This window comes from Siphateles boraxobius, unplaced genomic scaffold, assembly GCF_051911475.1.
Source record: "Siphateles boraxobius isolate OS27281-9 unplaced genomic scaffold, OSU_SipBor_1 195, whole genome shotgun sequence".
Classification (NCBI taxonomy): Eukaryota; Metazoa; Chordata; class Actinopteri; order Cypriniformes; family Leuciscidae; genus Siphateles; species Siphateles boraxobius.
Window position 1 is genome coordinate 660,107 of NW_027508805.1, and position 27,157 is coordinate 687,263.

The window sequence follows — 27,157 nt, forward strand, 5'->3', positions numbered from 1 at the left end:
AACATTAATGACACCAAGTATTTAAAGGCTGTTGTCACTTTCAGACCGAATGCACGGATCAAATATCGATACACATCCTTTTCTTCTTTCCTTTCTCTTGAGACAGACGGACTGTGTTTACGAGACTGGTATCCAATCAAATCAAATGCTAGGAGATGCGAAAGAGTCTCTCTCTCTCTCTCTCTCTCTCTCTCTCTCTGTCAAGTAGCCTTTATTTATACATCGCTTTTTACAATACTGATTGTTTCAAAGCAGCTTTACAAAGATTACAGGAAAATAATGGATTTCGAACTGAAGTCCTGAATCAACTGATTGTTGATTCAGTTCCGTTGTAAAGATCATCAGTTATTCATTTAATCTATAAAGCAGTTCTGGAAAACACAGTGCTGTCACATCAATAACACTGTTGAGTATTAAATGTCCACAACTAATGAAGCCAGAGGCGACAGCGGCGCGAACACAAACATCAGTGACAGAATGTAGGAAACCCTCGTGAGAAACCAGACTCAGTCTCAGCTCTCTGGCCAACAAACCAACAGTGTGTGATAATGATTCAGGGATTACTGGTCAGAGGTCAGATCAGGATCAGGATTGTAGAAATAAAGCTGATTTAACTTGAATGATGTTAAAAGCTGCTGACAGATTCAGTGGAATGAGGATGGATGATTATGATGTTTAGTAATAACTTTAACTTTCTCTCTGTCAGGAAAGAGGATCTGATCCGTACTGTGGAGGATAATATAGTCCAGGAGAAACAGGCGGCCCAAGACATCGTCAAGAAGATGTGTGCTGAGAAACAGGCCAAGTACTCTGAGATGAAGGCCACCAATGAAGAGCTCCTGCAGGTCAGCGTTATTCCACCACAGAATCCCAGTGTGATGACTTCATCAGCAGGGTCACAGTATCAGGCCTGAGATAGCATATATACTGTGCAGAGGATACTATTCACCGGTGCGAGTGACCTGATCGTTCTCATGAGGGCTGGTTCACACAGAACGTGTTTTTGCTGTTAGAAACGCATGTCAGTGGAACAGAAACAAGCGCACGGTGTTTTTTTAAAAAGATGAACTTCTTTAACTTGAGCGCTGTGTTTTTATAGCGATGTCATGTGTGAGGCGCTGTAAAAGACGCGAGTGCGACGGTCATGCGCGTCCGTCTAGAGCGCATCAGGCAAAAATGATGGAAAAGTAGCGCAGTGGAATGGAGAAACGAACTGGCGTGAACTGGCCCGTAATGCATTCGGAATAAAAAGTACAACCAAAAAGCATCTACAGTCGCGTCTCGTACTGCGATCAGCTGCTCTTCATGCCTTCAGTCAGCAGAGCAAACACGACGGACTACACATAAAGATCGTTTACAAGCAGCCATTGCTCTTACCAGCGCCTCTCATAATGCTGATGTTTCTCTGCAGCCAAATTAACTGGAAATACTACATTTGGATTATCATAAGCAAGGTCAGAAATTAACGAGGAATTGGGGCAAAATGCCACGAAAATTTATAAAAAAAACAAACAAGCTAAAAATCCCTGTGTGAGTTCTTGATTTTAAAGCTGCAGTCCGTAACACTTTTTTGTGTTCAAAATTTACAAAATGTATATAATAAGCGAGTACATCATAAATCCATTTTCCAAACCGTGTTTTGTCTTATTGTGAATCACTACGGTACACCTTATAAGTGTTTATATTGGGACTCTTTTAGCCTGGTTCGGGTCCAGTACCTGCGTGACTCTTCATAGACAAACACAGAGAAGTAGATCTGGCTACATTGTTCTTCCTCAAGACTCACACATTAAGACTTGCCGCCAAATTCTTAAAATATTTAAAATGTGAATACAACATTATTTACCCATGAGCTGCATTAAACAGTCTATGTAAATTTGTCTAACACCACTTCAGATGCAGCTTCTGTACCACTTCTGCAGTGCAAAGATGGATTTTTTATTTCATTAGTAACAGTCTGATTGTGTCTTAACTGAATTTACTGTTTAAATTAACATTTAAAAACACATTTTCTATTTTAATTTAAGAAATTGACAAAAGATGATGCATATATTTAATAAGACTAGAAAACCTTGCTCTTATAATGGTATAAATGCCCCTGGAAATGAATTTAAAGTGGAAAAAATCACCTGTTATAGATCAGAAAGTGCTCCTAAATAGTTTACACAAGTGCTCCTGATGAAATGTTAGCGTAGAGCCCTGCGCATGCAACGTCAATGTCATGGGCTTGGGTTTGATTCCCAGGCAACACAAGAACTGGAGAAATAACATATAGCTTGAATACCATAGTGTTTGCCAAATAGATGTAAATACTGAAAACAAAAATAAGTGCAGCATGTCTACATGAAGTGTAGTTTAGTGGGGAAATAGCTTCAGTAAGCTTCACTGCCGACTCCACACTTTAAATTAAAAGTCTACAGATGATTTGTGAGGGTGATTTGAAGTTCACCGTTCACTGACACGACAGATGTGCCGTATCTTTCCTCTCGTCCAGGAGCTGAACTCCCATCAGGAGGAACTGGACGCTCTGATGAGCAGGAAGGAGACGTTTGAGGCGGTGAGTGGACACACACACACACGGACACACACACACTAGGGCTTGGATGAACGATTATTTTTTAAACGATTAATTTAGCGATTATTTTTCCGATGCATCGATTAATCTAACGATTAATTTCTTCGGTCCGATTCGATTATCGATTATCTCCCCATTAATTGACTAATAGCAATTTATACATGTTGATTTACATGTCTGAATAGAAAAAAAAAAACATGAATTCCTTAACATTGCAATATATGTTTATTGCTCTTAAAATTCCAAAATAAAAGACTATACAAGTGCATTCTTAATGCATTCTTAGTCAGAGTTCTCTTACGAGAGGTTCTCTTGTATTGCGTAAGTTTAGCTTACGCTACGGGAAAGATTCATCTTCTCGAGATATTGAAGCCAAAAAATTATCCTTAATTTTGTATTCATTGTCAACGCAGTGCAGCAGCTAGCAGACCTTCATCTCGCGTGCTCATTGGCTGCCCTGCGGGCAACTGCTGCAGCCTACCAGTGAGCCCGGCGTGACGTCACGCCCATGAAGGGCGCCCGCGCCTTCATAGCGTCACAGCCCGCCAGAATGGGTGTGGCTTAGCTTATAAAAGTAGGGGCTGTAGGCTGACTTCCCTGATTGTTCGTCTCTTCAGCGAGCTCTTCGCATCGCTGGATCTGAGAGAAGCCACCGCCGCCGTCGAACAAGCGAAACAGCCAGCTTAGGACAGCGCTGAGGAAGCCGGCCGTGCGAGCTACGCTATCCGGCGACATATCCTTTTATATCTGTATTCTGTGTTCTACACTTCCTAAAAGAGCAGCGATACGTCTTTTTCAAGATGTCTCGCACTTCCTATGGCTCGCGCAGAGCCGCTCAGCGTTGGAGACCGCCCATCTGCGCTCTCTGCCTGGGCCAGGAACACGCAGCCTCGCCCTCTCGATGGAGGATGCGATCACTGCGAGGAACTTCCGATGTCGACCCTGCGGGCTCGAATCAAAGTCTTTAACCACAGCGCCGCGCGGCTAGCTCTCTTTACGTTACAAGAGAGTTTCCCCGCCCTCGCACCCCCGTTTCGCGCGTCATGCAGAGCCCTCTCGAGCTCTCTGCATGACCCGGACGGGCATCATCTGTGTCACATGTAGGTCCCGTGCCCACTACTAGTGCGCGCTCCCTCATACAAACACTGTTCCCAGTTCTGCCCGACCAACGAGAAATCTCAAGTGAATGTCTGGTTATCCGGCTCACGCCGTTGGTGTCTTGAGTGTAGAAAAGGTGCCCACATCTCGGTGTTCACCCTTACACACAAACACGATACCCCCCCGTGTCTCCTGCAGAGTGCTCACGCTTACTAACAGACACATCGCCTCTGAAAAGACGCGCGTGTCCCGCTGCGGCCGGACCGCCGTCAAAATTTATTTCCCTGTCAGTCCCCTTCAAACAGGCTACTGCAGTGGTTCATTTAGTAGCCAACGAGCCGGTTTGTTCACCCTCTCGCCTGAACACAAACGGCGTTTTCACGGCGACCCAGAGAAATCTCAAAAAGAGTATATTGTCTGGTCCGGCTCACGCCGTCTGTGTTTTAAGTGTAGTGAAAGTGCCCACGCCCCAGTGTTCACCCCTACACAAAAGCACTTCGAATCTCGTGTCACTCACAGAGCACACTCTCATAAAGCGCAGAAAAGCCGCTCGAGTGTTGAATGTAAGAAATGTGTCCACAGGTCTGTGCCCACTATCTGCCCGCTCTGTTACACGATCAAAAAAGCAGGTTATGAATGTAAGTCTCGTGCCAGCCAGAGAGTCTTCAGTCTGCTTCTCAGTCACTTGGAAAGCTTGGGTCTCACGGTCAACTGGACCAAGAGCTCATTACTGCCCAGCCAGTCAATTTCCTTTTTAGGAATAGAACTGGACTCGGTGACCATGACGGCTCGTTTATCGACACAGCGCGCGCCGTGTTCGCCACCTAGCCGCATCTTTCCAGAAGGGCAGCTTTCTCCCTTTGAAAACATTTCAAAGGATGATGGGCTGTATGGCATCAGCTGCAGCGGTGCTTCAGCTGGGCCTACTGCGCATGCGCCCGCTCCAACGCTGGTTGAATGCTCACACGTCCCGCCGAGCCTGGGTTTCTGGCGGCCAGAAAATCAGAGTGACTCAGACCTGCATAGCGGCTCTGCAGCCCTGGTTAGTAGCCGACTGGTACCAGCAGGGAGTGATGATGGGAACCATCTCTTATCAGAAAGTCATTTCGACAGACGCGTCCAACTCGGGTTGGGGCGCGCTGTTCGAGGGCAGACCGGTCTTCGGCCAGTGGTCAGACCAAGAGAAGTGTTTTCACATAAACTGTCTGGAAATGATAGCGGTCGAGAACGCGCTGAAGCGCCCTCCCATGTAAACCGGTAATGTGGTAATGGCGCAGTGGATAAGACACATGCCTTTGGTGTGAGAGACCCGGGTTCGAATCCACTGTGAGACACCAATGTGTCCCTGAGCAAGACATTTAACCCCTAATTGCTCCCTAATTGTAAGTCGCTTTGGGTAAAAGCGTCAGCTAAATGAATAAATGTAAATGTAAACCGTCAGGGCCGTGTCAGATCCAGAAATCTCTGCAATCTGACGTAACGCCACCTTATTTGGTCTCAGATGCACCTGCGTTCGCTGAGGGCGGCGCATGTGCCTGGCCATTTAAACGACGGCCCAGACAAACTGTCCAGGGACAATGTTCCCCAGGTGAATGGTCCCTGCACCCCCAAACGGTCCAGAAGCTGTGGCGCCTATTCGGCAGAGCGGAAGTCAACCTATTTGCGTCAAAAGACAACGCTCAATGCCCGACGTTCTTCTCGAAGGACGAGGACACGCTGGCCCAGGTTTGGCCCAGTCTACCGCTATATGCTTTCCCTCCGGTCTCTCTGTTACCACAGGTGATCAAAAGAATCAGGGAAACGCGCCACTCGGTGCTCCTCATAGCCCCGCGTTGGGAGAATCAGATTTGGTTCCCGTAACTAGCACGGCTGTCACTTACAGCTCCGTGGCTGATTCCGGTGAGGGCAGATCTCCTCTCTCAGGCTCGCGGCGCGATCTGGCATCCCCATCCAGAGCGCTGGTCTCTGCACGCATGGTTCATCAACGGGTACTCGTTGCCCTGCCAGAAGGAGTGATGAACACGATCACGCAGCCTAGAGCTCCTTCCACGAGAAGGCTCTACGCGTCTAAATGGTCGGTGTTCTCCGGAAGGTGCACCGACAGAGGTCTGTACGCCACGAGCGACTTCGCTTCAGTCGACGAAAAACCAGGGAAGTCAGCCTACAGCCCCTACTTTTATACGCTAAGCCACGCCCATTCTGGCGGGCTGTGACGCTATGAAGGCGCGGGCGCCCTTCATTGGGCGTGACGTCACGAGTCTTTCCCTTAGCGTAAGCTTAACTTACGCAATACTCGTTCCCTCTCTAGAGAGAACAGAGGTTACGTTAGTAACCGAGTATCGGTAGCATTCAATAAAACCTCGAAGCCTTGAAAACACATAGGCCTAGTTTACTGAAAAAAAGTGCAATCTGTCACGACACTTTAAAGAGCCACAAAATAGTAGCTAGGCCTATTTATGGTTTAATTTTCTTTGACTGACCAACTTTGAAAGTTAAGACTTTATTAAATGTTACCTTCTTGGTCCTGTCTGTCAGCGCGTTTTCAGTGTCCTCTGTGTATTTTTCACGACATTAGCTATAAACGCATACTTGCAGCAGTCTCGCACGCGCTTGGAGCTCGTGTGAATTGCACGTATAAACTGAAGTTAAGGAACAACCTCGATCCATTCAGGAAACGCCACAGGTCGCTGCATTTCACTGCGCTTCATGACATTTTTTCCTTTTGCGCGAAGAAACTGTTCGCCGGAGATGTGTTAAAAGATAGCGGAGTGCATTCATGATTATTAGGCTGCCGGTATAATAATCATCCTGGCGCCGGGTCTGATTGAGTAATTTACTCTTTAAAATAAAATACTTTATTTAACTCATTTAAGACTGCTCTTATGAGGACACTCGACAAAACGGACAGTTTAGCATAATTTGTGTGTTATGGTTCGTTCAAGCCCGAAAGAGAACTCTATTCTGATGCACATTTTTCTGTGGGTTGTGTGTGTGTGTGTGTGTGTGTGTGTGTGTGTGTGTGTGTGTGTGTGTGTGTGTGTACTTTAGAGGAACGAGTGCGTGCCGCCTTGCACTTCTGAAAGTCTGAGGAGCCACTCGTGTTGCTACTACTCTCCGGCGCCGCCATCTTTGTTTTTGGGTCTGACGAATCGACGCGCATATTTTGCGTCAACATATTTTTTGCGTCGACGTAATCGATGACGTCGACACGTTGTCCCAGCCCTAACACACACACACACAGACACACACCTGCAGAAGCTGTCTGTCCTTTCTGTCTTATCATAAACATTGAAACACACAGTTTCAGTAGTGAACTCTTAATAATTAATAATTCAAAATGATTTCCATTACACGAGAGTAGGTGTCAAAAAACTTCATGCTGATTTGTACTCTGCTTTCGCCAAGATAATCACCAACTAAGACGTAGATTTAAAGTAACCTATGCTTCTCCATCCATTTACGCCTCTTTCCATCTGGTGACGTGAATCTCCTTCTGTCTGGTGTTAATAGCTGCAGTGTATTGCGCGTCAGCACACACAACGGCTGCAACCACAGTGCGGTCCCCCCATAACAACCCTCTGGATTGAGCGGAGTAGGGAACATCTGAAAGGGTCTTCAAGTGAGCACCTTCCGTCCTCAGTGTTTCGTCGACTAGCCCACGACACCTCAAGAGGGCTCGACAGTGACTCTGGGGTCCCAGAGTCACCCCCCTCCGTCCCCCACTCAACTCAGCCCAGCTTACTGACCTCTACTTCCCTCTTGCTGCTGAGACCTAACCACAATCTCACAATCTCTCCGCAACCCAACCATACGCGCCAACCCGTTTGACTAAGGCTGTCGAGCCCCACTGGTGCGTTAATATGCAGTTTCAGTGGCAACGGTTCCGTATGGCATACCACCTACCGCAAAACACAATATCTGCCCAACCACCCGTCATTCACGCAATATACACAGGAACGTAATTACTGTAAATACTATACAACCTATACAAATAAACCAACGGACTCTTCAAGTTTTCAAGAAATCTACGAAACCGTAGCATGGCGGCCTGTACACAGCCAGCTAGAATCTTTCCGTCTCATCTAGAGCTTAGATCGGGCCCAAAAAATCAAGCCCTACCCGACCCGAGCCCGTGCACGTTGTGTCCGAGCCCGGCCCGGCCCGACACATTAACTGTAATTATGAGCCCGAGCCCGATTTAAACCCAAACATTTTTAATACGTGGGCCGTTATAACCAGGGGCGACGCCAGATTATTTTTTAACGCAGTTTAAGTGCTGAATGGGTGCTAGACCATTGACAGGGGGGAGCTGCGCAATTTTATATATATATATATATATATATATATTAGTGCTGTCAAACGATTAAAATATTTAATCGCGATTAATCGCATTAATGTCATAGTTAACTCGTGATTAATCGCACATTGTTATCTATTCTAAATGTCTCTTGATTTCTTTTTGTTCATTATTTTTTCTCATTTTAATGCTCTTATCAACATGAAAAAAGTGGATTGCTTGCTTTGTGCACATTTTTATTTATTTAAAAACAACATAGGCAATACTGTGTTCAATTTCACACTAACATTCTCACTTGGAGCAAATAATTTCTTTGTAACACAATGTAACCCTGTCCATCAATAAAAGGGTGAAAGAAATACTGACGAGGTGCTGATATTGACGAGGGGGCGGAGAATTCGCATCAGCTGTGTGTGTGTGTGTGTGTGTGTGTGCTTGGCCATCATCAAGTGGTACTTCAGACTGGACGTGCTGCGATGATGATAGCTCAGTTCATAACGACAAAACACACAGATCACTTTGGTCTAGTCAATGGAACCATTTGCCAACTTTTTAAAAGTAAACTTTCCATTCAGAATCTTATTGGCATCCATTTCGGCGTCTCGCGCTCGTCATCCACTCAAAACGTAACTTTAACCTATTTGGCCGGCTCGCAAGCCCAAACAAGTGTGTGTGCGCGTGCCTGTTGTTTTGTTTCCGGTCTAGCTAGATCCACTTGCGCTTTGGTCGACGAAGCAACAAAACGTCCTCACACGGCGCAAGCCCTTGAAATGAATGGGTTTCATAGCTCAGCGCCGCGCATGCCGCGTCCTGTTGCAAAAGCATGTGAAAAAAAACTACAAAGTTTGCTAGACCAAAAAGACCGTTAATCTCGCGATAAAAAAATTAATCGCGTTAAAATGTTTTTGCGTTAACGCCTTTAATAACGCGTTTAACTGACAGCCCTAATATATATATATATATATATATATATTATATAAATACTATTAATAAATGTGCAAAAATTGGCCACTTAATATTTAATATTCAATTATTTTAATTATCACAATTTAATTTTATTAAATTGAAAAAGCACAACATTCAGCATTCAATCAAATATTCTTAAAGATTCATTATTATTAATAATGTTATTTCGACATATGTGTGCGTGCAACAAGCAAGATGTGAATTTGTAAATTCGGTGACAAGCGTGCCGAGAATTGATTCAATTTATGATGAGATGGCTATAGTTCACGTGCTATGGTGACCGCGGCTCGCCGGCGCCTCCATATCATGATTATTGTCGGCTATATTTGCTGCTTATATATTAAATCCAGGCAATTGGTTGATGAATTTTTTTTAAAAATTAAGATACAATTTATACAAAACGAAATTCACTTTAAAGAAAGGCTTTCTACAAAACAAAACATAATGAAGTGGTCAAAATCATGCCTGAACCACTCCATGTCTCCTGATATTGCGCATCCTCCTATCTACTCTGTTCACTTTCATAATCAACATAGATGGAAAAAATAACATTATAATATTTTAATAAATATGAAACTAAATGCGCTTATTTAATTGCTACAACACGTACAGACTCTCTAGCAGCGCGCCGCACTTGCACTCAACAAAGCCAGCACATATGTTGTCACTGCCCACGACTAGTTTAAAATATGCTCAAAGTTAATTCTCCTGTTTTAATTTTTTTCTTTACTTCTTCAAGCTCCATGTTGCACTTAAGCTACACAATAGGCCTACAGCACAGCGTGCGAGTGGAGGAGACGATGCGCGTGACACGTGACGTGCTTGATCATGGGCCCGACCCGACCCGAGCATAGTGGCAGGAAATATCGGCCCGGCTCTGGCTCGGGCTTGGGCAGAGAATCTAAGCTCTAGTCTCAACCACAGCCAGTTGCTGCTCCTTTCTGCTGCTTCAGATAAGTTCTTTACTGTGCGACGCAACTCTTGGCCACTGAATCCGACGTCTCTGAGGAACCGGGTTGTAGAGTGTGCCACAAAACCTCGACAACCCACTTCCACTGGATAAACCTGGACTCTCCATCCTCGCTGTTCTGCTTCAGTGGCCAGATGAGCATACCGCAGTTTCTTCCTCTCATATGCCTCGTCTACCGCATCCTCCCATGCCACTGTTAACTCTATCAGTTGAAAAATGCGTGCTGATCCAGACCACAAAACAATATCTGGTCGTAGGTTAGTGGTGGCAATCTCAGGTGGAAAAATAAGCCGTTGATCAAGATCAGCCAGCATCTTCCAGTCCCTAGCAGCTTCCAGTTGTCCTGGGCGAGAATAATAATTCATTACATTTATATAGCGCTTTACATAGAAGGGGGAATCTCCTCAACCGCCACCAATGTGCAGCATCACCTGGATGATGCGACGGCAGCCATGGGGCGCCAGAATGCCCACCACACACACACACACACACACACACACACACACACACACACACACATACACACACACACACCAGCTTACTGGTGGAGAGGAGACAGAGTTTTGAAGCCAATGAGTGTATATGGGGATGATTGGCCATGATGGACAGAGGGTTACACTCCTACTCTTTCGAAGGACATCCTGGGATTTTTATTTTTTGCGAACACACACACACACATACACACAGGGTGATACGGCTGCTGGTGTGGAGAACACGCACACAAACACACACACACACACACACAGGGTGATATGGCTGCTGGTGTGGAGAACACACACATACACACACACACACAGGGTGATATGGCTGCTGGTGTGGAGAACACTCACATACACACACACAGGGTGATATGGCTGCTGGTGTGGAGAACACACACATACACACACACACACACAGGGTGATATGGCTGCTGCCAACTCTTGATGAATCGGGACCGAGTGTGTTTTAGACTGCTGTTGTGTAAAGCAACACTGTACGACTGAATGCAACTACATTTATGCACTCAATGGACATGTTTATTATAGTTTATAGTTCACAACTGCTTCACACACACTTTGTAAGTAGAAACCTCTGACAGAGTGGCAGTAGACTTGTAGAAAAGCTCTAGGTTCAGAGTCAGTTGGGAAGGAAGGAGACTGTGTCTGCTTGTGGAGACTGCGGGTCTTTAGTGAAAAATAAAGAAAATAAACTGTAGAAACTCAAACTCAGTTCGCTGCTTTCAGCTGTCAGTCAAATTGTTCAGATCACTCTTCACGCTGTGCGCTCTGCGCTCTCAGTTCAGTCAGACCCTTTTCTCAGGACGCTGATGTGGCGAACAGGACGAGGCCGAGGGACGTGAGAGAATGGCGCGAGGCCGTGGTGCGAGTGTTAATGAGCGACACCTGTGAGCACACCGGTCTCACATCTCTCACGGAGGAGTGGAAGCATAAAGGATTTATTTGTGTGAAGGCCTGCTGGCACGGCCCCGTCCACTGGACCGTATCTGTTGCTTCCTTTGTATTCAGATCAGTCAGCGGGCTGGCGAGGTCCGAATAGTTAGGCACAAACCTCCTGTAATATCCCGCCAGCCCCAGGAACTGTCTGACCTCCTTTTTGGTCTTGGGTCTCGGACAGGTCGCAACTGCTGCCGTCTTATCAATTTGGGGACGCAACTGACCGTTACCCAAGTGGAAGCCCAGATATCTAACTTCCACCCGCACAATTGCACACTTCTTCGGGTTGGCCGTCAGGCCAGCCAGTCTCAGCGACCTCTGAACCGCCCTCAACTGATCCATATGCAGCCACTGCCAGTCATTACTGTATATGATGATATCATCTAGGTAGGCAGCGGCATATGCGTTATGTGGCCGGAGTACTCGGTTCATGAGGCGCTGAAACGTGGCCGTTGCCCCGAACAACCCGAAAGGAAGTGTGACAAATTGATGCAATCCGAACGGCGTGGTGAAGGCTGTTTTTTCTGTGGACATTGGAGTTAAGGGGATCTGCCAATATCCATTAGTTAAGTCCAATTTCGAATAAAAATGAGCCGCGCCGAGCCGATCTAGCAACTCGTCAATCCGAGGCATTGGATATGCGTCAAATTTTGACACAGCATTCATCTTGCGGTAGTCAACACAGAAACGCACCGAGCCATCCGTTTTTGGTACTAACACTATCGGACTAGCCAAGTCGCTGTGTGACACTTTTATTACCCCCAAGTCCAGCATAGCTTCCAATTCTGCTTGAACAACCTTTTTTTTGTGTTCAGGCAGTCGATAATGAAATGAGGCATTCTCAATATGGTGCAGAATCAAATTGGTTCGGCCAGGTAGGGGCGAAAACACATCGGCAAACTCTGCCTGTAGTTTAACTAAATCAGCGAGCTGTGACGTGAGAGGTGATCTCCCCCGCCGGGGCCAGGGTGAGAGATTGTCCTTTTTGGATCACCTCTGGCCCGAGATCCTCCTCCCCCCTCACTACCGTCGCAGGCATCACTGATTCCCCTTCACTCCTTTTTTTAAGGAGATTGAGGTGGTATATCTGACGTGCCCCGTCCCTATCTGATCGAATCACTTCATAATGGAGATATCAGATTTGCCGTGTGACCTCAAAGGGCCCTTGCCACTTTGCCAATAATTTAGAGCTGGACTTTGGGAGCAATACAAGTACTTTCTCTCCCGGTGAAAATTTACACAGTTTGGCTCCCCTGTTGTATAGCTGGCTTTGTCTGTTCTGAGCCTGCAGCAAATTCCCCATAGAGAGCCGCCCCAGTGTATGGAGTTTTGATCGCAGATCCAGAACATACTGAATTTCATTTTTACTCTCTGAAGGTCCGTCCTCCCAAGCTTCTCTCAGGACGTCTAAAATGCCACGCGGCTGACGCCCGTGGAGAAGCTCAAAGGGGGAAAACCCCGTGGAGGCTTGCGGGACCTCACGTACAGCAAACAAGAGGGGTTCCAACCACTTATCCCAAATTTTTGCATCTTCGTGAACGAACTTACGAATCATTGTCATTAAAGTGTGATTAAATCATTCGACTAGCCCGTCTGTTTGTGGAAAGATAAACTAGATAAACGCTAGTACGAACAGATTTAATGCCCAATAATTCATAGAGTTCGCGTAACGTACGTGACATAAATGCTGTGCCTTGGTCAGTGAGAATTTCTTTCGGAATTCCCACTCGGGAGATCAAACGAAACACTGCGTCCGCCACACTCTTAGCCAAGATGTTGCGGAGCGCCACTGCTTCGGAATATCGTGTTGCATAGTCCACCACGACTAATGCAAAGTGATGTCCCCGTGCAGAACGCTCTAATGGCCCGACGAGGTCCATACCAATTCTTTTGAAACGGACCTGCATTAACGGAAGAGGCCGCAAAGGCGCTTTTGGAGCGGCTGGTGGGTTTACCAACTGACCTTCACGACATGACGCGCACCATCTGCGTACGTTCCCGTAAATGCCCGGCCAAAAGAATCGGCCATTAGGCGATTTAATGTGGCTGCCACTCCTAAATGTCCAGCCATAGGATTACAATGAGCCGCCTGGAAAATATTTTCCCAACGGCTCTTTGGTATTAACAACTGGGTTGTATTTTCTTTTGTCTGAGTGTCTTGGGTCACTCGATACAACCAATCTTTTATTAAAGCAAAATGAGGATAGGTGAGCACTCGCTCAGGGTGGAGAGGCTGACCGCCGATAGTACAGACCTGATCAAACGGGTGTTTTAGCGTTTCATCGCGGGACTGTTCCAGGGGAAAGTCACCACAGCTGCACGTTCGGTACCCCAGATACAGTGGCTACGGGTCCTGGAACAGTGTCCCCGACCTGTCCCGGTCCGGTCCTGCCTCGGAGTGGAGCTCGTGGCGGAAAGCTGGAGCGGGACCTGGGTATAGGGACAGGCTTAGAGAGAGAAAAAGAGGGGGGGTCTACAGAGGGGAGAGAGAGAGAGACAGCTGGCAGGGGTTCGCTGACCCCTGGGCACGCCACCATCTGGTCCTCTGCCAGTTGAATGGTCAGGTCCAGCGATGTCGGCCGGTAGCACTGGACCCATTGGGTATTCCTCTTGGGCAGACGCGAGATGAACTGCTCCAGCACCACCTTCTCTATGACAGCCTCGACGTTGCTTTCCCTGGCCAATAGCCATTTGTGGCAGGCCTCCCAAAGCTGCTGGGCCATCACGAGGGGCCGGCCACCTTCTTCCATCCGGATTGACCGGAAGCGCTGTCGCTGTTCCTCGGGACTTGGGCCGACCCTTTGGAGGATGGCCATGTGAGGGGCGGTGGTGGCTGGGCTGGAGGGAGAGGCTACGGTCCGAACCTCCCGGCTCAGCAAGCTCCGGAACAACTCGCGATCTTCTTGTTGCACCTGGAGGAGGACGTGGAAACATCAATCTTGGTCGCTCCTCAACTCCAGTAACGCCTGATGGTTTTCCTGGTGGAGGGCAGTGAGAGACTGGATGATGTCCGCAAACAGCTGTCCTGGCGGGGTTGACATGACGGTGGCGGCGTACTCCTTCCTCCCGGGTTTCGGCACCAGTGTAGAAAAGCTCTAGGTTCAGAGTCAGTTGGAAAGGAAGGAGCCTGGGTCGGCTTGTGGAGACTGCAGGTCTTTATTGAAAAATAAAGAAAATAATCCGTAGAAACTCAAACTCAGTTCGCTGCTTTCAGCTGTTCGCCTCCCAGCTCTCTTTCTCGTTGCAGCGGTCGCTGAACCACGCCCCCCTCGCCACAAAACTTTATTTAGTGCTATTGTCAAATCCTTTTACATTAGTCATATAAAATTAGCTTGCTTGTGGAGCGTTAATGAAGGGGAATGGACTGCCTAATCTCTCCTCTGTGTATCACACTTTAAATCTGTGCTGCTACAAACAGTACTCTGTGTTTGCAGGATCTGGTTCACTCTCAGGCCAAACAGGAGGCAGTCGTGCTTCACGAGAAGCTCCTGGATCTGGAGAACCGCAGAGACGCCCTGCTGACTGAAGACCGGAACATGGGCTCTCCACAAGAGGAGAGGGAACGCCTCTTTAAACAGGTCTCTCAACAATTATATTTCATTACATTTAGTACATTCAAAGATTTCAACAGACGTGAACATGACTGTTCTTTTACTGGTTTTAGGTGAAAGAAAACAACCAGGAAATAGCCAGCATGGAACGGCAGTATGTATTTATAAACCATATGCATGTTTGTTTTGGTCAACCTTGAATGTTCACTTAAGTATACACTCTCAGTTGGTTTGTAGATCCACAATATCGCAATATAAAATGCATGCTTCAGTCATTATGGTGTTGTATGCAAATATTGTATTTACTTATACACAGTGTGTCTTATGATCAGTACATGAAAAAAGACTAAAATTTAATATCCTGTTTTTATGTAGACTGTCAGAGGTACGTGAGAAAATTAGCAATCTCACCGAAGAGATGCGGCAACTAGATGCTGACATGGAGGAACATCAAGGTGCTTTTCCCTAAATATGAAAATGCATTCAATTTGGGACGATCGTAGACTGTTGATTTAGAGAGAAAGGAATGGGGAAGGAGAAAATAGTAAAAGACTTGACCTCAGTTTTTAATGTATGTTAAGCATTTCAGTTAAATATTGTTCATTGTAAACCTATTTAACAACAAACATGTTTCTGATATTCAGAACAACTGCATTGTTGCTCATAGAAATTTCCAGATATGATAGTTAGTTCTATACAAACTGAGACTTTGGTGTTTATTAATAATAATAATACTGTCTCAGAATGATGGTGCAGACCACGTTTCTGAACACCGAATAGGCTTCGATGGTGTAAATGTGTGTGTGGTGTGATGTATTATTTTCAGTTACTCTAGTATATTTGGATGGTTTCAATTCTTAGTTACAGCATGTTTTTATAGTACATCAAGCTTTTTTTAATTCAAAACATGAAGGAGAATTGATTTCTCTAATGTCCCCTTTAATGCACCAACTACAATAAATCGTCTGCACAGGGGAACGAACTCAAAAGTACAAGGAGCTGCAGAAGAGAGAAGAGGAGATCGACTGTGAGTCTACCACACACACTGATGCTGCATGTGTCAGGGTTAGATGCCTCATGTTGATCATTAGATGATGAGCTCATGTGTTTTTACAGCGTATTTGAACACGTTTGAGGAGAATAAATGTCAGGAGCTGCAGCTGATCAGAGACTCTCAGAGCAGTGTTTTGGCTTTATTGGAGCACTCCAGCAGGGTACACACACACACACACACACACACACACCTCTCATGGCACACACCTCTCACTACAGACACACCTCTCACGGCACACACATATGTGACCGATCACGGAAACTAGAGACACAAGTCGGTTTTGGGGCATTTTGAGTTATTCCTATATTCTGAAAGTGTAGTCTCCAAGCGTTCCAATCATGTGTAACACATGGAAATCTGATAATATTTGGAGAAGTTGTGACCATTTGAAGGTATACCAGCAACAACACACAAAGACCAATATGCCATACATATAGGCCTGACGCAAAACCAGCAACAACACACAAAGACCAATAAGCCATAGGCCCTCATATAACGCAAATAGTGCACACGTGTGCCCAAAATGTCAACAATATTAAAGTTTATGCAGGAGGCAAATGCCTGCTGACATTTTTCTTTAAGCAGTTATGACAGGAATTTTCCAAATAATCACATTTCACCTCCTCAAATTACTGTTGCAAATCTGTTTACACCACACTCTTATGTGCGTAAAACACACACAAATGAAATGTCCGCAAGCACATTATATCATCAGCAGGTTCAGCATCTTAAATAACGACTAAAGAGCAAATGAAGCTTAACTTACGTTTCAGAAACGCGCACGGCGGGCCTTCATCGCAGCAAAGGTCTTAACTGCATCCTCTATTTCGATTCTCTGTGCCAGTTCATGTTCTGTGGAGATTGTTGCCAGTCCATTAAGTCTGTTGCCTGTTCACAAAACGTTCCCCATTCAAAGCAATCGGGACGTCACATATGAAACAGCCAGCCACCGCTGTCAGTGAGTCACAGTATTCAAGAACCGAGGGCGCGCGCGCCGCGCCCATACCTCCGGTTCAGTTTCCCGAGCCCACGAAATGCGGCGATCGGAACCCGGAGCCCATTCTGCCCCTAGCTGTACATGTAAAAGCATGGGAAGTGAATCCAGGGATATCAGAATGCAAAGGGGCCATAGAACAGGTACCTCCTTCTCTGAGCGAGTCAGGCTTTTACAGCCGGTTCTATGGCCCCTTTGCACAACAGTTTCGCTATTTCAGCACGGCTTGTCGAAGAAGTACTTCAAAACATTTCGGTGTAACTGTCACGGTTCAGCTCGTCTGCGACAATCTTTGCGGCGTCCATCTTCATTGAATTTTAATATCAGATAGAGCCGGCCAGAGCGCAGCATAATAAGTAGCCACGCTGTTCACTTGGAGGGCGGGGGCAAAAGCTGGCTCATCCAGTATGGAAATACAGACAGACAATGACACGCCACGTCCCTACTGCATGCTAGAATCTCCGAAAACAAGCCGATTTCAACCTCAAAATGTAAGCTTTTAAATATACCAATACTGCTATCTCAAACATGGAGAGGCTTCTTCGTGATTTAAACTAACAGATTCTGCAAAAAATTGAAATTCACCGATTTTGGAAAAAAAACGCTTCTTTCTCATTTTGCTCGAAAGTTGTGCTGCCGACTTCTGTCTCTAGTTTCCGTGATCGGTCACATATCTCTCACTACACAGACAGATCTCTCATGGCACACACAGATCTCTCATGACACACACACACCTCTCTCACGACACACACACCTCTTGTTTCTCCCTCTGTAACGTGCTACGAGTTTGAGTCTTGACAGCGAGTGTGTGGTGTTTCTCAGAACATAAGTCGTCTGCATCAGCTCTCAGCCGTCACAGCGCAGGAGCTTCGGTCCATGCAGGACGATCTGAGCTTCAAGGAGACGGAGATGCAGAAGTCTCACAGCACCGCCAGAGGCCTTTCCTCCGGTTAGTCTCTTTCAAGTCAAGTCAAATCTTCCTCATTTATATAGCGCTTTTAACAATGTAGATTGTTTCAAAGCAGCTTTACAGAGATAAACATATAATTTAAGGTAACAGAGATTGGTTTAGTTTTATAGTGGTTCTTGAAAAATGTTTTTTCCAGCTAAAGTTAGTTTTGATTGATTCACTTCCGTCTAAATGATAGTGGAGTTATTAAATTAGGGGCCGGTAAGACGACACCGTTCTCTCTAAACAGACTTTAAACGCGAACCTGTGATAGATGCTGATGGCGTTCACATGCGCATTAAGAATTGATTCTATAGTTATGTGCGTTTGAATATATGTGCGCAGGTTTGTAATTCCTTACAAACCATGCCTAAACAAACTACTTGTCATGTCTATAAATTTTGATGCAGAATTTTATTTTATCTTATCACTTTGGCTAGGTACGCGAACCAAAAAATTCCACAACGCTTTATCTGTAGAGTGGTATAGGGATCCTCCATAAGGAGAGGCTAGTTTGCACTTCAGCACTGAATTGTCATCGGGTCCAGGCGAAAGTCCTTCGTCAGATCTGGAAACGGCCTGGATCCGGCAGGCTGCGGCAAAACCTCGGGATAAACAAAGACACTAAAATTAGCGTAGGTGCCATTCTTCGTATGATGTAACGACTACATCAGGATTTAAGGGAAGTGTTCCCAGTTCCGGCTGACCTAATCTAAGCAGCCTAATATTGAATTATAGAAGTCTATAGAGTGTTATGTGAATGCTAGGTCAAAGAGATCTTTAATCTAGCTTTGAACTGACAGACTGTGTCTGGAACAATCTTCCTAACCATGTCCGGGAAGCAAAGTTTTGGTGCTAAATAGGAAAAGGATCTACCGCCAGCAGTCGATTTAGATATTCTAGGTATTATCAACTGTCCAGAACTTTGAGATCGCAATAGACAAGTACTGGGGAGCTAAACCATTTAGTGCTTTGTAAGTAATCAGCAATATTTTAAAATGTATACAATGTTTTTAATAGGGAGCCAATGCAGTGTTGACAGAACCGGGCTAATATGGTCGTACTTCCTGGTTCTGGTAAGAACTCTAGCGGCTGCGTTTTGAACTAGCTGTAGTTTGTTTATTAAGCGTGCAGGGCAACCACCCAGTTGAGCATTACAATAATCTAGCCTTGATGTCATGAACGCATGAACTAGTTGTTCCGCATTTGTCAATGAGAGCATATGACGTAATTTAGATATATTTTTAAGATGGAAAAATGCGGTTTTACAAACACTAGACACGTGACTTTCAAATGAAAGATTGGTATCAAAGCACACCCAGATTCCTAACTGACGACGAAGACTTAACAGAGCTTTCCTCAGGGTTAGTGTCTTTCCTCGGGTTAGTGTCTTTCCTCGGGGTTAGTCTCTTTCCTCTGGTTAGTCTCTTTCCTCAGGTTAGTGTCTTTCCTCAGGGTTAGTCTCTTTCCTCAGGTTAGTCTCTTTCCTCAGGTTAGTGTCTTTCCTCAGGGTTAGTCTCTTTCCTCAGGTTAGTCTCTTTCCTCAGGTTAGTGTCTTTCCTCAGGTTAGTGTCCTTCCTCAGGGTTAGTCTCTTTCCTCGGGGTTAGTCTCTTTCCTCAGGGTTAGTCTCTTTCCTCAGGGTTAGTGTCTTTCCTCAGGTTAGTGTCTTTCTTCAGGTTAGTGTCTTTCCTCGGGTTAGTGTCTTTCCTCATGTTTAGTCTCTTTCATCAGGTTAGTCTCTTTCCTCAGGTTAGTGTCTTTCCTCAGGGTTAGTCTCTTTCCTCAGGTTAGTCTCTTTCCTCAGGTTAGTGTCTTTCCTCAGGGTTAGTCTCTTTCCTCAGGTTAGTCTCTTTCCTCAGGTTAGTCTCTTTCCTCAGGGTTAGTCTCTTTCCTCAGGTTAGTCTCTTTCCTCAGGTTAGTCTCTTTCCTCAGGTTAGTGTCCTTCCTCAGGGGTTAGTCTCTTTCCTCAGGTTAGTCTCTTTCCTCAGGTTAGTCTCTTTCCTCAAGGTTAGTCTCTTTCCTCAGGGTTAGTCTCTTTCCTCAGGTTAGTCTCTTTCCATAGGTTAGTGTCTTTCCTCAGGGTTATTCTCTTTCTTCAGGTTAGTGTCTTTCCTCAGGGTTAGTGTCTTTCCTCGGGTTAGTTTCTTTCCTCGGGTTAGTGTCTTTCCTCAGGTTTCGTCTCTTTCCTCAGGTTAGTCTCTTTCCTCAGGGTTAGTGCCTTTCCTCAGGCTTATTCTCTGTCCTCAGGTTAGTGTCTTTCCTCAGGGTTAGTCTCTTTCCTCAGGTTTCGTCTCTTTCCTCAGGTTAGTGTCTTTCCTCAGGTTAGTCTCTTTCCTCGGGTTAGTGTCTTTCCTCAAGGTTAGTCTCTTTCCTCAGATTAGTCTCTTTCCTCGGGTTAGTCCCTTTCCTCAGGGGTAGTCTCTTTCCTCAGGGTTAATGTCTCTCCTCAGGTTAGTCTCTTTCCTCAGGTTAGTCTCTTTCCTCAGGTTAGTGTCTTTCCATAGGTTAGTGTCTTTCCTCAGGGTTATTCTCTTTCTTCAGGTTAGTGTCTTTCCTCAGGGTTAGTGTCTTTCCTCGGGTTAGTTTCTTTCATCGGGTTAGTGTCTTTCCTCAGGTTTCGTCTCTTTCCTCAGGTTAGTCTCTTTCCTCAGGGTTAGTGTCTTTCCTCAGGGTTATTCTCTGTCCTCAGGTTAGTGTCTTTCCTCAGGGTTAGTCTCTTTCCTCAGGTTTCGTCTCTTTCCTCAGGTTAGTGCCTTTCCTCAGGTTAGTCTCTTTCTTTGGGTTAGTGTCTTTCCTCAAGGTTAGTCTCTTTCCTCAGATTAGTCTCTTTCCTCGGGTTAGTCCCTTTCCTCAGGGGTAGTCTCTTTCCTCAGGGTTAATGTCTTTCCTCAGGGTTAATGTCGTTCCTCAGGTTAGTCTCTTTCCTCAGGTTAGTCTCTTTCCTCAGGTTAGTGTCTTTCCTCAGGGTTAGTCTCCTTCCTCCGGTTAGTCTCTTTCCTCGGGTTAGTATCTTTCCTCTGGGTTAGTGTCTTTCCTCAGGATTAGTCTCTTTCCTCGGGTTAGTCTCTTTCCTCAGGTTTCGTCTCTTTCCTCAGGTTAGTGTCTTTTCTCAGGTTAGTGTATTTCCTCAGGGTTATTCTCTTTCCTCAGGTTTCCTCTCTTTCCTCAGGTTAGTCTCTTTCCTCAGGTTAGTCTCTTTCCTCAGGTTAGTGTCTTTCCTCAGGTTAGTCTCTTTCCTCAGGTTAGTCTCTTTCCTCAGGTTAGTGTCTTTCCTCAGGTTAGTGTCCTTCCTCAGGGTTAGTCTCTTTCCTCAGGGTTAGTCTCTTTCTTCAGGTTAGTGTCTTTCCTCGGGTTAGTGTCTTTCCTCAGGGTTAGTCTCTTTCCTCAGGTTAGTCTCTTTCCTCAGGTTAGTGTCTTTCCTCAGGGTTAGTCTCTTTCATCAGGTTAGTCTCTTTCCTCAGGTTAGTGTCTTTCCTCAGGGTTAGTCTCTTTCCTCAGGGTTAGTGTCTTTCCTCAGGGTTAGTGTCTTTCCTCAGGTTAGTCTCTTTCCTCAGGTTAGTCTTTCCTCAGGTTTCGTCTCTTTCCTCAGGTTAGTCTCTTTCCTCAGGGTTAGTGTCTTTCCTCAGGGTTATTCTCTTTCCTCAGGTTAGTATCTTTCCTCAGGGTTAGTCTCTTTCCTCAGGTTTCGTCTCTTTCCTCAGGTTAGTGTCTTTCCTCAGGTTAGTCTCTTTCCTCGGGTTAGTGTCTTTCCTCAAGGTTAGTCTCTTTCCTCAGATTAGTCTCTTTCCTCGGGTTAGTCTCTTTCCTCGGGTTAGTCCCTTTCCTCAGGGTTAGTCTCTTTCCTCAGGTTAGTCTCTTTCCTCAGGTTAGTGTCTTTCCTCAGGTTAGTCTCTTTCCTCAGGTTAGTCTCTTTCCTCAGGTTAGTGTCTTTCCTCAGGTTAGTGTCCTTCCTCAGGGTTAGTCTCTTTCCTCAGGGTTAGTCTCTTTCTTCAGGTTAGTGTCTTTCCTCGGGTTAGTGTCTTTCCTCAGGGTTAGTCTCTTTCCTCAGGTTAGTGTCTTTCCTCAGGGTTAGTCTCTTTCATCAGGTTAGTCTCTTTCCTCAGGTTAGTGTCTTTCCTCAGGGTTAGTCTCTTTCCTCAGGGTTAGTGTCTTTCCTCAGGGTTAGTGTCTTTCCTCAGGTTAGTCTCTTTCCTCGGGTTAGTGTCTTTCCTCAGGTTAGTCTCTTTCCTCGGGTTAGTGTCTTTCCTGAGGGTTAGTCTCTTTCCTCAGCATTAGTCTCTTTCCTCAGGTTAGTGTCCTGAGGAAGTCCTTCGTCAGATCTGGAAACGGCCTGGATCCGGCAGGCTGCGGCAAAACCTCGGGATAAACAAAGACACTAAAATTAGCGTAGGTGCCATTCTTCGTATGATGTAACGACTACATCAGGATTTAAGGGAAGTGTTCCCAGTTCCGGCTGACCTAATCTAAGCAGCCTAATATTGAATTATAGAAGTCTATAGAGTGTTATGTGAATGCTAGGTCAAAGAGATCTTTAATCTAGCTTTGAACTGACAGACTGTGTCTGGAACAATCTTCCTAACCATGTCCGGGAAGCAAAGTTTTGGTGCTAAATAGGAAAAGGATCTACCGCCAGCAGTCGATTTAGATATTCTAGGTATTATCAACTGTCCAGAACTTTGAGATCGCAATAGACAAGTACTGGGGAGCTAAACCATTTAGTGCTTTGTAAGTAATCAGCAATATTTTAAAATGTATACAATGTTTTTAATAGGGAGCCAATGCAGTGTTGACAGAACCGGGCTAATATGGTCGTACTTCCTGGTTCTGGTAAGAACTCTAGCGGCTGCGTTTTGAACTAGCTGTAGTTTGTTTATTAAGCGTGCAGGGCAACCACCCAGTTGAGCATTACAATAATCTAGCCTTGATGTCATGAACGCATGAACTAGTTGTTCCGCATTTGTCAATGAGAGCATATGACGTAATTTAGATATATTTTTAAGATGGAAAAATGCGGTTTTACAAACACTAGACACGTGACTTTCAAATGAAAGATTGGTATCAAAGCACACCCAGATTCCTAACTGACGACGAAGACTTAACAGAGCTTTCCTCAGGGTTAGTGTCTTTCCTCGGGTTAGTGTCTTTCCTCGGGGTTAGTCTCTTTCCTCTGGTTAGTCTCTTTCCTCAGGTTAGTGTCTTTCCTCAGGGTTAGTCTCTTTCCTCAGGTTAGTCTCTTTCCTCAGGTTAGTGTCTTTCCTCAGGGTTAGTCTCTTTCCTCAGGTTAGTCTCTTTCCTCAGGTTAGTGTCTTTCCTCAGGTTAGTGTCCTTCCTCAGGGTTAGTCTCTTTCCTCAGGGTTAGTCTCTTTCCTCAGGGTTAGTCTCTTTCCTCAGGGTTAGTCTCTTTCCTCAGGGTTAGTGTCTTTCCTCAGGTTAGTGTCTTTCTTCAGGTTAGTGTCTTTCCTCGGGTTAGTGTCTTTCCTCATGTTTAGTCTCTTTCATCAGGTTAGTCTCTTTCCTCAGGTTAGTGTCTTTCCTCAGGGTTAGTCTCTTTCCTCAGGTTAGTCTCTTTCCTCAGGTTAGTGTCTTTCCTCAGGGTTAGTCTCTTTCCTCAGGTTAGTCTCTTTCCTCAGGTTAGTCTCTTTCCTCAGGGTTAGTCTCTTTCCTCAGGTTAGTCTCTTTCCTCAGGTTACTCTCTTTCCTCAGGTTAGTGTCCTTCCTCAGGGTTAGTCTCTTTCCTCAGGGTTAGTGTCTTTCCTCAGGTTAGTCTCTTTCCTCGGGTTAGTGTCTTTCCTCAGGTTAGTCTCTTTCCTCGGGTTAGTGTCTTTCCTGAGGGTTAGTCTCTTTCCTCAGCATTAGTCTCTTTCCTCAGGTTAGTCTCTTTCCTCAGGGTTATTCTCTTTCCTCAGGTTAGTCTCTTTCCTCAGGGTTAGTGTCTTTCCTCAGGCTTATTCTCTGTCCTCAGGTTAGTGTCTTTCCTCAGGGTTAGTCTCTTTCCTCAGGTTTCGTCTCTTTCCTCAGGTTAGTGTCTTTCCTCAGGTTAGTCTCTTTCCTCGGGTTAGTGTCTTTCCTCAAGGTTAGTCTCTTTCCTCAGATTAGTCTCTTTCCTCGGGTTAGTCCCTTTCCTCAGGGGTAGTCTCTTTCCTCAGGGTTAATGTCTTTCCTCAGGTTAGTCTCTTTCCTCAGGTTAGTCTCTTTCCTCAGGTTAGTGTCTTTCCATAGGTTAGTGTCTTTCCTCAGGGTTATTCTCTTTCTTCAGGTTAGTGTCTTTCCTCAGGGTTAGTGTCTTTCCTCGGGTTAGTTTCTTTCCTCGGGTTAGTGTCTTTCCTCAGGTTTCGTCTCTTTCCTCAGGTTAGTCTCTTTCCTCAGGGTTAGTGTCTTTCCTCAGGGTTATTCTCTGTCCTCAGGTTAGTGTCTTTCCTCAGGGTTAGTCTCTTTCCTCAGGTTTCGTCTCTTTCCTCAGGTTAGTGCCTTTCCTCAGGTTAGTCTCTTTCCTCGGGTTAGTGTCTTTCCTCAAGGTTAGTCTCTTTCCTCAGATTAGTCTCTTTCCTCGGGTTAGTCCCTTTCCTCAGGGGTAGTCTCTTTCCTCAGGGTTAATGTCTTTCCTCAGGGTTAATGTCTTTCCTCAGGTTAGTCTCTTTCCTCAGGTTAGTCTCTTTCCTCAGGTTAGTGTCTTTCCTCAGGGTTAGTCTCCTTCCTCCGGTTAGTCTCTTTCCTCGGGTTAGTATCTTTCCTCTGGGTTAGTGTCTTTCCTCAGGATTAGTCTCTTTCCTCGGGTTAGTCTCTTTCCTCAGGTTTCGTCTCTTTCCTCAGGTTAGTGTCTTTTCTCAGGTTAGTGTATTTCCTCAGGGTTATTCTCTTTCCTCAGGTTAGTGTCTTTCCTCAGGTTTCCTCTCTTTCCTCAGGTTAGTCTCTTTCCTCAGGTTAGTCTCTTTCCTCAGGTTAGTCTCTTTCCTCAGGTTAGTGTCTTTCCTCAGGTTAGTCTCTTTCCTCAGGTTAGTCTCTTTCCTCAGGTTAGTGTCTTTCCTCAGGTTAGTGTCCTTCCTCAGGGTTAGTCTCTTTCGTCAGGGTTAGTCTCTTTCTTCAGGTTAGTGTCTTTCCTCGGGTTAGTGTCTTTCCTCAGGGTTAGTCTCTTTCCTCAGATTAGTCTCTTTCCTCAGGTTAGTGTCTTTCCTCAGGGTTAGTCTCTTTCATCAGGTTAGTCTCTTTCCTCAGGTTAGTGTCTTTCCTCAGGGTTAGTCTCTTTCCTCAGGGTTAGTGTCTTTCCTCAGGGTTAGTGTCTTTCCTCAGGTTAGTCTCTTTCCTCGGGTTAGTGTCTTTCCTCAGGTTAGTCTCTTTCCTCGGGTTAGTGTCTTTCCTGAGGGTTAGTCTCTTTCCTCAGCATTAGTCTCTTTCCTCAGGTTAGTCTCTTTCCTCAGGGTTATTCTCTTTCCTCAGGTTAATCTCTTTCCTAAGGTTAGTCTCTTTCCTCAGGTTAGTCTCTTTCCTCAGGTTAGTGTCTTTCCTTAAGGTTAGTCTCTTTCCTCAGGGTTATTCTCTTTCCTCAGGTTTCGTCTCTTTCCTCAGGTTAGTCTCTTTCCTCAGGTTAGTCTCTTTCCTCGGGTTAGTGTCTTTCCTTAAGGTTAGTCTCTTTCCTCAGGTTAGTGTCTTTCCTCAGGTTAGTGTCTTTCCTCAGGGTTAGTCTCTTTCCTCAGGTTTCGTCTCTTTCCTCAGGTTAGTGTCTTTCCTCAGGTTAGTCTCTTTCCTCAGGTTAGTCTCTTTCCTCGGGTTAGTCTTTTTCCTCAGGTTAGTCTCTTTCCTCAGGTTAGTCTCTTTCCTCAGGTTAGTCTCTTTCCTCAGGGTTAGTCTCTTTCCTCAGGTTAGTGTCTTTCCTCGGGTTAGTGTCTTTTCTCAGGTTAGTGTCTGTCCTCAGGTTAGTGTCTGTCCTCAGGTTAGTCTCTTTCCTCAGGTTAGTCTCTTTCCTCAGCGTTAGTGTCTTTCCTCAGGTTAGTGTCTTTCCTCGGGTTAGTTTCTTTCCTCAGGTTAGTCTTTCCTCAGGTTTCGTCTCTTTCCTCAGGTTAGTCTCTTTCCTCAGGGTTAGTGTCTTTCCTCAGGGTTATTCTCTTTCCTCAGGTTAGTGTCTTTCCTCAGGGTTAGTCTCTTTCCTCAGGTTTCGTCTCTTTCCTCAGGTTAGTGTCTTTCCTCAGGTTAGTCTCTTTCCTCGGGTTAGTGTCTTTCCTCAAGGTTAGTCTCTTTCCTCAGATTAGTCTCTTTCCTCGGGTTAGTCTCTTTCCTCGGGTTAGTCCCTTTCCTCAGGGTTAGTCTCTTTCCTCAGGTTAGTCTCTTTCCTCAGGTTAGTGTCTTTCCTCAGGTTAGTCTCTTTCCTCAGGTTAGTCTCTTTCCTCAGGTTAGTGTCTTTCCTCAGGTTAGTGTCCTTCCTCAGGGTTAGTCTCTTTCCTCAGGGTTAGTCTCTTTCTTCAGGTTAGTGTCTTTCCTCGGGTTAGTGTCTTTCCTCAGGGTTAGTCTCTTTCCTCAGGTTAGTGTCTTTCCTCAGGGTTAGTCTCTTTCCTCAGGGTTAGTGTCTTTCCTCAGGGTTAGTGTCTTTCCTCAGGTTAGTCTCTTTCCTCGGGTTAGTGTCTTTCCTCAGGTTAGTCTCTTTCCTCGGGTTAGTGTCTTTCCTGAGGGTTAGTCTCTTTCCTCAGCATTAGTCTCTTTCCTCAGGTTAGTGTCTTTCCTCAGGTTAGTGTCTTTCCTCAGGTTAGTCTCTTTCCTCGGTTAGTCTCTTTCCTCAGGTTAGTCTCTTTCCTCAGGTTAGTCTCTTTCCTCAGGTTAGTCTCTTTCCTCAGGGTTAGTGTCTTTCCTCAGGTTAGTCTCTTTCTTCAGGTTAGTGTCTTTCCTCGGGTTAGTGTCTTTCCTCAAGGTTAGTCTCTTTCCTCAGGTTAGTGTCTTTCCTCAGGGTTAGTCTCTTTCCTCAGGGTTAGTGTCTTTCCTCAGGGTTAGTGTCTTTCCTCAGGTTAGTCTCTTTCCTCGGGTTAGTGTCTTTCCTCAGGTTAGTCTCTTTCCTCGGGTTAGTGTCTTTCCTGAGGGTTAGTCTCTTTCCTCAGCATTAGTCTCTTTCCTCAGGTTAGTGTCTTTCCTCAGGTTAGTGTCTTTCCTCAGGTTAGTCTCTTTCCTCGGGTTAGTCTCTTTCCTCAGGTTAGTCTCTTTCCTCAGGTTAGTCTCTTTCCTCAGGTTAGTCTCTTTCCTCAGGGTTAGTCTCTTTCCTCAGGTTAGTGTCTTTCCTCGGGTTAGTG

At 45.6% G+C, this 27,157-nt stretch overlaps 1 protein-coding gene across 2 annotated transcripts in view; it reads left to right on the forward strand.

Annotated features, from left to right (window-relative positions):
* Positions 1-27,157, forward strand: part of ift74 (intraflagellar transport 74) — a 134,003-nt gene that overhangs the window by 93,614 nt on the left and 13,232 nt on the right. For both annotated transcript variants that reach the window (XM_077235488.1, XM_077235489.1), the window contains 8 exons: positions 707-845; positions 2,495-2,557; positions 14,774-14,917; positions 15,004-15,044; positions 15,266-15,345; positions 15,864-15,917; positions 16,007-16,104; positions 17,761-17,887. In XM_077235488.1, the coding sequence (XP_077091603.1) occupies positions 707-845; positions 2,495-2,557; positions 14,774-14,917; positions 15,004-15,044; positions 15,266-15,345; positions 15,864-15,917; positions 16,007-16,104; positions 17,761-17,887 (746 nt within the window). The remainder of the gene's footprint in view (positions 1-706; positions 846-2,494; positions 2,558-14,773; positions 14,918-15,003; positions 15,045-15,265; positions 15,346-15,863; positions 15,918-16,006; positions 16,105-17,760; positions 17,888-27,157) is intronic.